Source organism: Gigantopelta aegis, chromosome 8 (assembly GCF_016097555.1).
Source record: "Gigantopelta aegis isolate Gae_Host chromosome 8, Gae_host_genome, whole genome shotgun sequence".
NCBI classification, from domain to species: Eukaryota; Metazoa; Mollusca; class Gastropoda; order Neomphalida; family Peltospiridae; genus Gigantopelta; species Gigantopelta aegis.
This window is the reverse complement of record NC_054706.1, coordinates 54,457,019-54,472,583: the sequence shown is the minus strand read 5'-3', so window position 1 is coordinate 54,472,583 and position 15,565 is coordinate 54,457,019. Positions and strand designations below refer to the sequence as shown.

The 15,565-nt window shown below is 37.1% G+C and overlaps 1 protein-coding gene across 1 annotated transcript; it reads left to right on the top strand.

Moving 5' to 3' along the window:
• The first annotated feature begins 112 nt into the window (after positions 1-112).
• On the top strand, positions 113-15,127 carry LOC121380228 (double-strand break repair protein MRE11-like). Its single transcript, XM_041509051.1, is given in 8 exon segments — positions 113-297; positions 2,326-3,369; positions 5,310-5,403; positions 8,574-8,677; positions 9,183-9,274; positions 11,042-11,161; positions 13,213-13,643; positions 14,671-15,127. Coding segments are annotated over 7 exon segments (2,067 nt in total). The 5' UTR covers positions 113-297; positions 2,326-2,333; the 3' UTR covers positions 14,861-15,127.
• The last annotated feature ends 438 nt before the right edge of the window (positions 15,128-15,565 follow it).

The window sequence follows — 15,565 nt, the reverse complement described above, 5'->3', positions numbered from 1 at the left end:
AAAGAAGTGTTAGTTTAACAATGTCACTGTACTGAATAACAATATAAAACACAAACCGAAAGTCCAAAAAGTACTTGTGTTGCAGGGGGAGATAATGCTGTCTTAATGGAAGGGGAAGAATGAAGATTTACCGCGGTTTAAGAATTATCACACATATATATATTATATACTCCAAGTTGTTCCTTTTGATCCTGACCTGTTCTGCGACTTGTTGTAAATTACACCCTGGTAATTCTTAATGCAGCAAATTTTCCTCTGCCTGACAGACGTTCAGTCGTTTACATTTAAAATTTAAAGGTATAGTACTCTCACCTTGTTGAGTCGTCTGAACCAAATTATTAACAACGACAATAAATTACTCTCCTACCTTTAATTACCGTTAGATTTTTCTCCAACTTTTGTCCAAACATAAATTGTGAAAAAAGCATTACAGTAACAGATTCCACGTGGGAGACTAACAATGTGACAAATGTCACCGATATCGACTTCCTGAGATTGCATGATAGGGCAAAATTATGAAAATACATGCAAGAGGGGTGGAAGCCTCCTAAGTATGTGACGTAATTAATCTGACGTCATGATGAGTGTGTTGTACCTTAGCACATGACATGAGTGACGTTAGATTACGTCATATCGACCCACCCCTCTTGAAGAGTATTCCATAAACAAGCAAAATGGTAAACGGCAGAAAACTGCATGTATTTTGCCCTATGCAATCTCAGCGATGTCGATATTGGTGACATCGTTACAGTCTCATATGTGGAATCTGTGTTACTGTAATTGGTTTTTTCACGTTTTGTGTCTGGACAAAATTTTGGGGAAATCTAACTGTAATTAAAGATAGGAGAGTAATTTATCATAGTTGTTAATAATTTGGTTCGGACTTTTAAGTCGTGCTATTTGGAATTTTCCCCCTTTTTTAAAGTAATATGTCACCTATTGTTTGTTTATGTTCCAAGTCTCACAGTAAGATGTGTAGACTGTGAAATGGCTAAGCAATTTTAAGTATATCCAATTCTTTGTTATATTTTACCTTAAAAATATTTTTTTTCCCACAGATACCAAAATAGGTAAAAAACACATGTTCCTTATGTCAATTAAAACATCTGTAGTTTTCTTAATTTATGGCGATCATGCCCCAAAAATATATCGAAGTGTTGCCTGCATGTGCATGTTTATTTTGATATACTAGTGAGTGACATCAGTAAAAATGTGAGGTCACACATCAATAATTTTTCTGTTGAAGCAAATAAGGGCGCTCTGCCTCATAACATGCAGTATGTACATGCTTATAGAACCTTCATATTTGCCTTGGAAAGGAGAAAGTTTTGCATGTCTATTAATAGACCCAAGAAAGTCTGATGATCCATAATTGATCGATGTGTTCCGAATGACTCAAACAACTAACACATCTTTTAACATGAATATCCTTCTAACCTGAACAGTGGACAGATAATCTAGAACTTCCATTGTCTTTATTTAATGTAACTTGTACGTCTGAAACCACATGGTCCCACAGGTAGCAGTCATTATTTATAGTGGAATATCACATGGGCTGATAAACAGCTAATACTCCAATACATTCAACTGCTAAAATTATATATAAACATAAAGATTTGAATTATATGTGACATGCACCTGTTGTCATGTAAACCCGGAATAGACCCTACAGATCGTTAATTTTACCAAAAGTTATTAAAGGGACATTCCTGAGTTTGATGCATTGTAAGATGTTTCCGACTAATAAAATATTTCTACGATTAAACTTACATATTAAATATATTTTTTTGTTTAGAATATCAATGTCTGTATATTCAATGTGTTTCTGGTCATCTTAATATTTATAAGAAGCCCAAACTGGATTTTGTCTACAAATAATTTACGATTTTTTTTTTTTTAGGAAATAAAATGAAATTGAACCTACTGGTAGTACAAATATTAGAACGATCAGAAACATGTTTAATATACAGCCACTAATATTTTATGCAGAAAAATTTATTTGATATCTAATTACAATCGTTAAAAAGTCTCTGTTAGTTGATAACATCTTAAAAATTGCAGCAAACTCAGGAATGTCCCTTTAAAGTTCTATTTGTTATCTTTTTTTTCTTTATGTAAACATGAAAACAAATATCAACCCCAACATATTTACATCAATTCCCTCATTTTAACTGGAGGAACAATTACAGTTAATATTTCCTCACACAATTGACTGAATTAATATAACTGATCATCACATTGGTATAGCCAAGCCGATCAATTTTCGATTATTATCGAGCATTGCAACATTATTAATCATCTGTATGTATTTTCAAATATAAATAGATTCTAAGATGCCTGCAAACAGAGAAGAAGATGATCCTAACACTTTCAGGATTCTTCTTGCCACCGACTCTCACCTGGGATATTGTGAAAAAGATCCGAACCGCGGTAACGATTCTCTCGTTTCATTTGAGGAGGTGCTAGAAATAGGCCGAAAAAATGACGTTGACTTTATCCTGTTGGGTGGCGATCTGTTCCATGAAAACAAACCGTCACGGAAAACCATGCACGGCTCCATTGCCTTGTTTCGTAAGTACTGCATGGGAGATCGACCAGTGCAGTTTGAATTCCTCAGCGATCAGTCGATTAATTTCGAACACTGTCAGTTTCCCATTCTGAACTATGAAGATCCAAATCTGAATGTCTCCATGCCAGTGTTTTCTATTCATGGTAACCATGACGATCCAACAGGAGTTGGAAATTTGTGTTCCTTAGATATTCTTCATTCTTCTGGGCTCGTGAATTATTTTGGCAAAACGACATCGCTGGAGTAAATACAGCTAAGTCCGCTTCTTCTTCAGAAGGGAAACACAAAACTGTCGATATACGGCTTGGGTTCGGTCCGGGACGAGCGTTTACACCGGATGTTCTTGCACAAAAACGTTACAATGCTTCGCCCTAAGGAGAACCAAGACGACTGGTTCAACATGTTCGTCATCCACCAAAACCGGTCGAAACATTCGGCAACAAATTACATCCCCGAACAATTTCTTGACGATTTTCTCGACCTCGTGTTTTGGGGTCACGAGCACGAATGTCGAATCGAGCCTGAGTGGAACGGGACTCAGAATTTCTACATCACGCAGCCAGGCAGCAGCGTAGCGACATCACTGAGCGAGGGAGAGGCGGTGAAGAAGTACGTGGGCCTGTTACACGTGCACGGAAAGGATTTCAAGCTGACAAAGATTCCGCTGGAGACGGTGAGACAGTTCTACGTGGACAACATCGTGCTGGGTGAGACGAGCATCGACCCAGACGATCACAAGGTCACAGAGAATGTGGAGGCGTTCTGTGTGGAGAAAGTGGAAGCACTGTTAGACCGAGCAGGCATGTTATAAGTTAAACACATTGTCCTGGGCCCCGTTCCACAAGCGATCTTAGCCCTAAGATCACCTTAAGTGCATAGCTACCTTATGCACTAAGATGATTTTAGTGATGAGATCGCTTCGTGGAATGGGGTCCGGGGCCCATGGTTATAAAACTTCTATAGAGTCCAGACTATCTTTATTGATGTTATACGTGTAAAACTTGTATGGCTTTGCCATGACATTAAAACAAAAGTTTGTTTTGTTTAACAACACCACTAGAGCACATTGATTTATTAATCATTGGCTATTGGATGTTAAACATATGGTCATTTTGACACAGTCATAGAGAGGAAACCCGCTACATTTTTCCATTAGTAGCAAGGGATCTTTTATGTGTCATCCCATAGACAGGATAGCACATACCACGACCTTTGATTTACCAGTTGTGGTGCACTGACTGGAATAGCTGAATGGGCCCACTGATGGGGATCGATCCCAGACCGACCGTGCAACAGGCAAACGCTTTACCACTGGGCTACGTCCCGCCTTTGCCATGACATTAAAGTCTTGAGTCTAGACTCTAAGAGTTTTATAAGCACCAGGCTTGAGTCTAGACTCTAAGAGTTTTATAAGCACCAGGCTTGAGTCTAGACTCTAAGAGTTTTATAAGCACCAGGCCTGAGTTTGCTGCCATTGTAAGATGTTTCAGACTAATAACGCCTTTTAATATGTCTGTCTTTGACTGGTTTTATTTTGGTATGGCATTGTCTGTCTTTCCATTCGTATGTCCATCTGTAAACTTTTTGTTTCCGGAGCATATCTTTCTTAACAATTCATATAGAATCACTAAAGCTTGCATGCAAATACAACTTGGGATGGTGGTGTGTTGTATACCATAACTAGGTCAGCACAACCTACTTTTCACACATTACTGCACATTAAAGGAAATCCTTGTTCAGGCGTATCTTCCTTATCAGTTCATATAGGATCATCAAATTTTGCATGTAGTTACAATTTAGGATGATGGTGTGTTGCATACCATAAGTATGACCTACGTTTGACAAGCATATTATGTACCTCACTGGTACTCTCGTCAATGACTATAATTACACATTAAATAAATTGTGTTTTTTAGAACGTCAGTGTCTCTATATCCAGTGTGTTTCTGATCTCTAAATGTTTGTAGTGGCTTAAAAGTTCTATTTATTTTCCAGGTTTTTTTTTGTACATACAAAATAATTGGAAGATAAAACCTTGTTTGGATTACTACAAACATTATAACGACCAGAAACACATTAAATATACAGACACCGATATGCTATTAAGAAAATTCATTGCATAAGTAATAGTAGTTGTTAAAAAGTCTTCACTAGTCGGGAGCACATGGAAAACTTGGAACAGACTCTTTAAATCAATTTATTTTTATTTTGTACACATAGCGATTTTGGTTTTCATTCATCATCTGGCACTCGCCAAATTTGCCGATTGCAAATTTCAAAAACAATTGGAGAATTTTATTTTAATTTGGCAAAATACTTTCATATACTAATTGATATTTTATGACAAAATATCTGGGTTTCTGCAAATTGTAAGTTTAATATAGAATTTGGCGAAATTGTTTGTGGACCCAGGGCTATATCCCTGATTAGAAAGTTGTTCAGTTCAGAGACAGAGCTAATTCTGTCGCTTGTCAAAGAATTTGCTGATTTTGAATTTTAAAATTATTTTGTGAAATAATTCCATGTAATGATTGATATTTTATTGGAGAATAGCTTGTTTTCAGAAATTATCAAAGTTTAATACATAATTAGATCCAAAAACATTGCTCATCCATAGCTTGTCCTGAGAGAGTATATACTTTTATATTCACCAAACTTTTCAAAACTTTAACACATTTTATGAGCCTTTATTGGTCACTTGTAGTACTGTTTTAATGTAATTTCTTCTATTCAATTATAGCTAGAGAACACACAGGAAACCGTAAGCAACCAGAAAAGCCATTAATTCGACTGCGCATAGATTACACAGGATTCGAACCATTTAGTGTCTACAGGTTATGTACTATTTCATTAATTATTGTGGTGACAGTGTGAAATTAATATTTATTATCATAGATAGTGTGAAATGAATATTACCATAGTTGCTATATTTTAGTTGGGATGCTTTTATGAGCTTAATTTAGGATTTTGACAATTTAATGTATTGTAGCTTTTATTAAATTTAGTGTTACGTTAAGTTAAGCTTTTACAAAGTAGTCACCAGATTTAAAAGGTTATCTTTCTTTATGTTCAATTCAACTGAAATTTATTTGGAAAATGTAATCTCTTGGACTGTTGTGGTTAAATGAAATAGTTGCCTTGTTCTTATTTTTGTTTTTAGATTACATTCATTTGGGACAAAAGTTGTTTATTTCGGATGAAGACAATAACATTTAAAAAAAAGTAAAAATTGGTCAATGATTGTTTAAATGCAATATTTAGTTCTTATAATAATATACCAGTGTTCTCCAACCCCAGTAAGCGGCTTGTACACCCGCCAAGCTGAGAATTTGCGCCGCCAAGCTGAAGATTTTCGCAGACGGGTCCGCCAAGCTGATAAAAAATGCTGCCAAGTCGAAAATCAATCCGCTATGATGAAAAAAACTTCCGGCAGTTCTATTCACCTATCGCTATATTTAGCCTGTACTTGGACTTGGAGTATATAATAATAATATTCTAATTCAACACATTTGTAAAGAACGAATCTGATTGGATCCCTGCTAAACATTTCAGGTGGTAAAATCACCGATATACCGGTCGCAAATTTTCTGGCAGAAATACGTCATAGGTTAAGCGAGGAACAGGGTTGTTTTGTAATGACGTCATAAAGACAATTTCTGTAGCGTTCATATTACGTACAGAAGTCGTTAAATACTGAGAAGTTTTTATGTCAGAAATGAACATATTATTCTTTATTAGTCGTTATCTAATCATGAGAGCAGATTAAATATGTCAAATTACACATCTATGTTCGAGCTGCTAACTGTCCGACCACCCATCGTCTGTTAATGGGCTACCTAATGACGTCACCAGCTGGTGACGTTTATAGGCTTATTCTTACTACAAATGTGACAATTTCCTATTTAAAATCAACCAGCAAACATTTTAATTAGAATAGGGATAACCCTACTGTGTTTTCCGATTTGCTAACGCGTCGCCAATAAAACTAAATTTGCGACAGTAAAACCACCGATATACGTCCGCAAATCGGAAAACAAAGTAGGGTTATCCCCTAAATGACGTTAGAAAATTTATTGCATGAAGTTAGACATCAAAGGACCTATTGAAGAAACCAAAGGACCTACTGAAGAAAGCTCAGGCTTCATGTCTGAATGCTTGTAGTGTATTGTTTGTACTGCGATTGGCGTCGTGCACCCTCGTCTAATTACTCCAAGGCCTATACGATCCCTGGTTTGTTTCGTCAGCATGCAGTTTACCGCGATATGACGTTAACGACCACTCCCTATAAAATCCTGCACAGGCTAGCGCATTGCATCCTGATCATTTATACCGACGTAATATTTAATCATGGCAGGGAAGAAAGATTTGTCTGCTTTCGGATTTATCCGTAGGCCTACATGTACCAACGATAACGCTTCAAGGCCCCTCCCTAATACCGGCACTAAACGACCTTCGTCAGAAGACCCCACAGTCAGCAAACATCGGACAACATTTTCAGATGCCTACCGTAAGAAGTACCCCTGGATAGATTATAAAGGCCGTGATGAAGCCTAGGCCCTATTTAAAATATTTTTATTTCGAATTCAATACCAAACGTAATTTATTGATTTTATAACATAGATATTAATCGCTGATTTAACCTATTTCTGTGATGGTTCTACCCTTCGTGTGAAATTTGACGTAGGTCTAGTTTAATAAAGCCCAGCCCACAAAGTACCACGTGCAGCATGAGCATTTTGGCACGTGGCCACTGACCTGCCGACCTTTCTCGCTGCATCCAATCTGATGCGGTTGTCAATGGAGGCGGTGCCACACTGAATTTAAAAATGAGTTCCGTATAATGGTGAATTGTGGGCATGTACATAAAAAATGACATTCATCCTCATTTCTTTTATTTTGACGTTGGCCAATAGATGCACTTTCATCACAGAAACACTGGCGGGCATGGCGGATGGTTGAACCGCTGCTAAAATTAACTTTATAAGCCAGAGGTCAGGTTATCTTTTACCAAAGTAAGCTCCGCTTGGATATTTTGTTGATAAATTAACTGAGTCGCGCTCAAATGCCATTCATCATTGGGTTTTCTTGATTGATGTTTAGATTTTTAAAGCCTCCAGAACTGTTATCAAATTCATGGCAATCGGTAATTAACAAGTTTCATTAGTGTCACTGTGCTCAACAATTGTTAATTACCCCCTGCTAAGGTTTATTTGCATCAGGTTGCTGGCTGGCCGGACAGGCCATTGCATACTATGATTTTTAGTAAATCTTAGTCCTTGCGAGTAATTGACAAGGGTCCGGGCAAATTTCATGCAGTGGAATTGTCTATTGCTGGCTGTTGGCATGTTGAAAACCATAAATCGAGAATAATATTTTATGCAATGAAAGACTTCAAAATACTATCCCCAGATGCCAGGAAATCGCATCTATATGAGCTTTTATTTTCAAAATGTTCCGGGTGAGATTAGCCCACTGGCCGCACACATTTAGGCCTATGATCATCTAGGCCCTACTACTTCAGTGTGACCGGTGCCGGTGCGGCAGATCATGAGATAGATTATGGTTAACTTTATTTGAATCAACTATTAAATGCCAGAAAAAAAGCACCTTTTGTGACTTAAGATTTACAAAATTTTCTGGTGCGAGAGGGGGCGAACCCCTCTCGAGCTCACCCCCCTTCGTGGACTTCATCCACTCGTTTGTGAGGCCCAAGGCCTCACATGTCCGCCAACCTGGTCGCATAAAAGTTGGAGAACACTGATATTATACTGTAATTTCCAACAAGCATTTTGGTGATTGGTACATGAATAGTGTGATACTGTGCTGTGATTTTCATTTTGGTGGTTGGTACATGAATACTGTGATACTGTGCTGTGATTTTCATTTTGGTGATTGGTACATGAATACTGTGATACTGTGCTGTGATTTTCATTTTGGTGGTTGGTACATGAATACTGTGATACTGTGCTGTGATTTTCATTTTGTATTGTGTATTGGCTTGTAGGTTTGGTCAGAAGTTTGTGGACCGCGTTGCTAATCCCCGTGACGTGGTGTTGTTTCAAAGGAAAAAGAAAGTTGTTGGACTTAAAAAAGAAGGCAGTGATGCAGGTATTGAATGTGATCTGTTTCCAATCGGAAATAATTCCACTGTAAGACATGAATGAATGAATGAATGAATGAATGAATGAATGAATGAATGTTTAATGACACCCCAGCTGTTGGGTGACAAACTGTGGTAAAAGCAAAAGTGTAAGACTGAAACGCTCGTAGCTAATATTTATTTTTAATACAGTGAAATCTATCCAAACCGGACCCCGAACAAACTGGAATCCTGTCAAAACTGGCCTAGTTTCATGGTCCAGAATTTTCTAAATTCTAAAATGCAGACTATATAAACACCGGATCCTGTCCAAATCAGATAAACATTATTTCCTGGTGAGATCTAGTTGAGACTTCACTGTATTATATAAATGTGTAAATGTGTAAAAAAAAAATTGAAAAAATTGCATTCTTTTATGAAAACGTTTAGGTGGGTTTTTTTTGCTGTGCATACTATCTGATGAAAGGTCCATTTTGTCTACAATAAGTATTTCATCTGAATTATTACTTTCAGATGCTGAGATGTTGGCAAACATTAAACCACAGTCGCTGGACAGTGCGCGGGTTGAAGATCTCGTCAGAGAGTATTTCTGTACAGTCGAGAGTGTACGCTGGTTATTTGGTCATGTTAATTCTTACTAACATAGAAATAGTCAACTATTTTTTCTCTCATCCTCAGGTATATGGAACAGAGCTATCCCATCAAAGAAAGCCATGTAAGAAATTTCCATCTTACATGGGATATCACACGCTTGCGTTTAACATGACGGCATTGGTCACGGCTAGCTCTGCCACTCGCTAAATTCGCCAATTGCTAATTTTAGGAACAATTAGTGAATTTTATTTTAATTTGGCAAAAATAATTTGCGTAATAATTGATATTTTGTTGGAAAATAGCTACAGGTTTTGCATTTTTTAGATAATTTGGCGAAATTTTTTGCTCACCCAGAACTAGCCCTGTTGGTAATATATGACATCATATTAATGTGAGGTCATTGGACACAATTTTAAATTAATATTTTTTATTAAAACCTTCATTTTAAAAGCTATCTTGTTAATTTGTAGTGTTAAATTTTATTTAACACATGAAACAAACACGGCAAATATGACAGTGTAATTTATTTATGATAAAATGGTAAAATAAAAAAAGTTACTTGTTCAGCCATCTTTGTCTGTTCGTGTAAAAATAATGGTTTATTTACCTAATGAATGAGAGAAAAAGTACACCCTCAATGGTCAAAAGCCTCATCCCAGGTCGAAATTCCCACCACCTTGAGTGTACTTTTTCTAGTCCACATGACACATGTGATGGAGTCTTATAATATCTGTGCATCATTTGGGGCATACTATGACATTACTTTGTGCTCATCTTGTGGTTAATTCCATGAATCTCTGTCTAGTGCCTCATAGATAGGAGGACAGCCACTCTCAGGGAGATCCTTTACTGGAAAATTCATCCCTCATACACTGCCAAAAGAGGACTGGTTTACAGGAATGGGAGAGAAACGTGTAAATGCGCTTTTCCATTTCGTCGTGTTCAGTACTGTTGACCACACACGGTTCATTTGCATGTTTTCACGGTTTCAAGTTTATGATGTGTGTCATATAAGTTATAACCAGTTTCGATTTGTTAGCATTGAATGCAATTTTTGGCAGTTGTAGGGGTGGCAAACAATTTTTCTGGCCGCAGTAAGCGTTGTTTGTTCCAGCCTCTCTCACATCCCTGAGTTTTAAGACCAAGGGCCTAATTCACAACGGTCTCTTAGCTCTGCTAGACAACAAAGCATCCTCTTTGCAAGTCTTTTAGCATTGCACTGTGAGATCGCAAAGTTGGGAGAGTTTAGTGAATTAGGCCCCTGAAGTACAGCTATTAATGACCTTTATAAGCATAAACGTCTTACAGTCTTATTTTACATTTTTAAATTAATACAATAATTTTTTTTTTTTTAAAGAAATCATGTAAAATGAATTTAAAATGTAAATTATTTAGGGTAAGCGATACATTGGCATGTTGGTGAATAGTAGATTAACCATCTTCAGAAAATAAAAGAAGGAAACAAAATTGATTAATTGTTGGAAACTGAATCTAGCTATTGCATCACCTTAACTGAACAATGATGGAGTGAAATCCATATCAACCCTCTCGGCAATTTTAGTTTTTGAATTATGGACCATTGCCATAATTCAATTATTTTTACAAAATATAATAAATAAATGGAGTATGGTGGTTATGAAGATGGTTGAATAAAGTACATTTAGGGACAAATCAAATTATTTTTGTTCAGGTAATACTTTGTTAGACCATTAAATAGGTCAGTGGTCTGTGACAATATGCCTTTAAAGTGTACATACTGTGTTGAATTTTCATTATAGGGCAGCCAGCTGCAGGTATTGACAGAGAAAGGCCTGGGAGAAGCTGTCAAGGAATACGTGGATAAGGATGAGAAAGAAGCTATTTCAGAGTTAGTCAAGTACCAAGTGGGAAAAACAAGGGTAACTCTAGTCTGAAAGAAAGAAAGAAATGTTTTATTTAACGACACACTGTTAGACTCGACCTGTGCCCGAGTACTCGAGTACTCGTGTAGACCCTCAACACATTTTATTTACGGTTATATGGCATCAGACATATGGTTAAGGACCACCCAGATATTGAGAGGAAACCCGCTGTCACCACTTCATGGGCTACTCTTTTCGATTAGCAGCAAGGGATCTTTTATATGCACCATCCCACAGACAGGGTAGTACATACCACAGCCTTTGATATACCAGTCGTGGTGCACTGGCTGGAACGAGAAATAGCCCAATGGGCCCACCGACAGGGATCGATCCCAGACCGACCGCACATTGAGCGAGCACTCTACCACTGAGCTACATCCCGCCCAACTATAGTCTGTGCCATGTTCCTACAAAAATGTTTTTGTAAATAATTTCAGTTTGTACAAAGATAAGTAAAAGTATTTTTTTCAATAAAACCCCCCACTATTTTTGTATGCAATTTAAAAAAAACAATCTGCTCAGAAATAAATAATTTGTGGTGAATTCCATAGTATGAAAAAAGTCATTCCTTGTAGGAAGGACTATACATGTAGATGAAGAAATCAAATTTAAATCACTATGCCTGTATAAAATACAAAGATGAAAAGTCGGATTTAATGTCAGTACTGTACACTGATTGCCAGTAACACGGTAATGTCCTGATAATGTGGATGAGGATTTCCATCAGTATATTATTACTATTAATGATTGTTAGTAGGTGAGCTCACATCGAGGTCAAACATCCTTGTTCACAATAACAATATAAAAAACCCAGACTGATGTGAGCAGAAGACAACACAACTAGGGCCTCCACGAGTCCAATACAAAATATTGGACTCAAGTACTCGAAGGTCAAACTCGACCCAGACCCGAGTACCCAACACTTACCCTAGATGATAATGAGACTAAGGAATAAAGTAAAATAGTATTATGCATCTTAATTCCAGCGCTGAACATGGGCGCCAAATTATGCCATTGTATTGCCTTTAGAAGTGTGATGGATGGATGGACGGATGATCATATAATTATTGTGTAACTTATATCGTTGATTATCTACTGCTGAAATTATTGTCCTACATTGTCCATTGTATTATCGTTGCTCATTGCTGTATTCCACCTTATACGAGTACTCGAGTCCTGTTAGACTCGCCCGTGCCCGAGTACTCGTGGAGACCCTAAACACAACCACATCCTTCGTGCATTTTTAGTGTTAATAGCAGGACAGGATGTAGTTCAGTGGGTAGTGGGTTCGCTTAAGGTGCTTGGGTCATAAAATCAGTGAACACATTAAGTTTTTGTACCCTTCTCCGACCACTGCTCCGCATGTGGTATATCAAAAGCCATGGTATGTGCTATCCTGTCTGGAAAAACTCATATAAAAGATTCCTTTCTGCTAATAGAAAAATGTTGTCACTTTCTTCTGAACACTATCAGAATTATAAAATGTCTGACATCCAATAGTCAATAATCAGTGTATTCTAGTGGTGTTGTTAAACTAAAAATGTCTGACATCCAATAGTCAATAATCAGTGTATTCTAGTGGTGTTGTTAAACTAAACATGTTTTTATTATTAAGATAATAGCATCCCATATGTTACAAGTATCTGAGTCCAGAAGTATCAGACTTAAAGTTCAAGTGTTTTTTTAACATCATCACTAGAGCGCATTGATTTATTATCGGCTATTGCATGTCAAACATTTTGTAATTTTGACATATAGTTTTAGAGAGGAAACCATTTTTCCATTAGTTGCAAGATATTTTTTATATACACCATCCCACAGACAGGATGTCATATACCACAGCATTTGATATATCAGTTGTGCACAGTCTGGAACGAGAAATAGTCCAATGGGCCTACCGACAGGGATCGATCCTAGACTGACTGTGCATCAGGCAAGCGCTATACCACTGGGCTACGTCCCGCCCCTATCAGAATTAAGTAAACCTGTTAAAACATTACATCCCCTTTAAATTTAAAAACTGTTTTAAAATTGTTATTTTATTTAAGGATTATTTGAAGCTACGTAATGCTGACGAGGAGGTACTCGACGTTGAAATCAACAGATTCAAGGAAAATAGAAAGAAGAAGAACGAAGAGGATGATGACGTGAAGGAGGCATTAAAGAACGTTCGCTCCCAGCCGAGAAACAGCGATATGTTTGACAATGACAGCGACCACTCTGACAACGAGTCTGACGTCTCAGTGACGGGGAGAGGCAGGGGCACGAGAGGACGGGGTCGGGGGAGGGGGGCGGGCAGTGGTGAAGGAGAGCCTGCTAGAGGAGGTAGGGGGAGTCGCGGCGGAGGGCGTGGCTCTCGAGGAAAGAAACAGCCGGTGGTGTCGGACAAAGGGTTAAAGTCAGTAGCCGATGTGTTTGCACCCTCTGGGACGTCTTCCTCATCATCACGGTCTTGGAAGAAAACGGGGAGCAAATACCAGTAAGTGTGACAATATGGCGAAAAATTTTGGTAATCGGAAGTCGGTTGACCTGATTTTTATTTAAGTAACCAATTGTTCGGTTACGTGATTTATGTATGTGTAACCTAATCAGTTCTTCATATTTACATTGAAACTAGTTATCTTCTGCAGTTTGCAATGTTTAATTTCACTGCTTAACTGGTTGGCAGTTTGCATTAATTTTATGTTGTGTAACTGAAATGCGAACAGAACAGTGGTCCACATGAAATATTGTGCACTGCATTGTGGTTAAAACCTTGAAAACTAGACTCAAGAAGCCTTTAGCAAAAGTCTTAAGATTTTCACGACATAAAACAAAAACAATTGAGATCCCTTGCTGCCTTATCATTAAGAGTAGCCTATGTGACGGCAGCGGGTTTCCTCTCTTTATCTCTATTGACCAATAGTCGAAGCAGCCATTTCTACAAAACAAAATAGACATAATTTAAAATGTGCTCAACTGTCATTCGTCAAATGTTGTTTTCTTTCTTTATTACCATTTTGTTTCTTGACTTTTAGTTTTGAAATCACACAATCTGATCCTAAGTCATATAATTAATTACATTTATTACAATTTTACATCATCTCATTGGTCCAGCCATAGAAACACAAGTTTGTTCATTTCTCTATGAACATTAAAATAACATCATGGAAAGTCGTATCTGATGACGTCACTTTATATTGGTACTTGGTCTTATTGGGTGTTATTGTGTTGGTGATTCACACAGTTTGTGGTTGATTGTTTGTTGTTCATACCCGGATGACGTCACTTTATATTGGTACTTTGTCTTATTGGGTGTTATTGTGTTGGTGATTCACACAGTTTGTGGTTGATTATTTGTTGTTCATACCCGGATGACGTCACTTTATATTGGTACTTTGTCTTATTGGGTGTTATTGTGTTGGTGATTCACACAGTTTGTGGTTGATTGTTTGTTGTTCATACCCTGATGAACATAAAAAAAGAAAAAAGAACAGACAATCCTTAAATGTTGTTTGTCTTTACAGAGATGATGATGATGACGATGACATCATTGACCTGTCCGATGGAGATGATGACATGTTTCTTGGACGGAATGCGTCAACAAGCAGCAGACAGAAATCAAAGAAAACACCGGTCGAAAAACGGAGCATCGTCATTGATGATGATGATGACAGTGATGATGACTTGCTTCCTGTAAGGAAGAGAAGAAGATGATCACAACAGTCATCTAAAGCAGAGCGGCGCTGAACAAAGAAAACCTTGTATCAGCATTTTTTATGTTTTTCAGCAGACAACAGAAAATGTTTTGTTACAAGCTGTTTCAGTGTAAGAAATGGCTCTTTAAGAACTATAACATGAAGAATAAAGGCTTTATTTTTCATATTATAGTTCTTAACCTTTAGACTACTGGATTAATTTTTAACAAAAACCACGTTGAGTGGGTACAAGTTTATAATTTTTACTCACATATATTCACTTAAATGTTTCATAAATACATGAAATAAAGTTCTTATATGAATCGGTAAGTATTATTTTCGTGTCTTTTTTTGTAATTTTTATTATTTTAGATCGGCTAATGGTGATTAAAATTAGGCAAAAAATCGAAAAAGTTGCGTTTACTTACGGGCATTTGTGGCCAGCTGTCCAGTATTTATGTCCATTATTCCCGATAACAGTGGTTTTCTGACCAGAATTTTTTTTAAAACCCGAACTACAATTCATATTGCAATATTTGGTAATTTTCGTTGTTGGTAAAACGATCAAATTTATTATCAAATTAGCTGTTACAATCAGCTATCGATCCCTGAAAATTACCGCGACGTGCCGCCATTGTTGTCAAGCGAAAATACTTGCCGAAAACAAAACAAAAACCACCATTTTGAAAAAAAATCTTTTTTCTTCAATTATATTTCCGTTTCC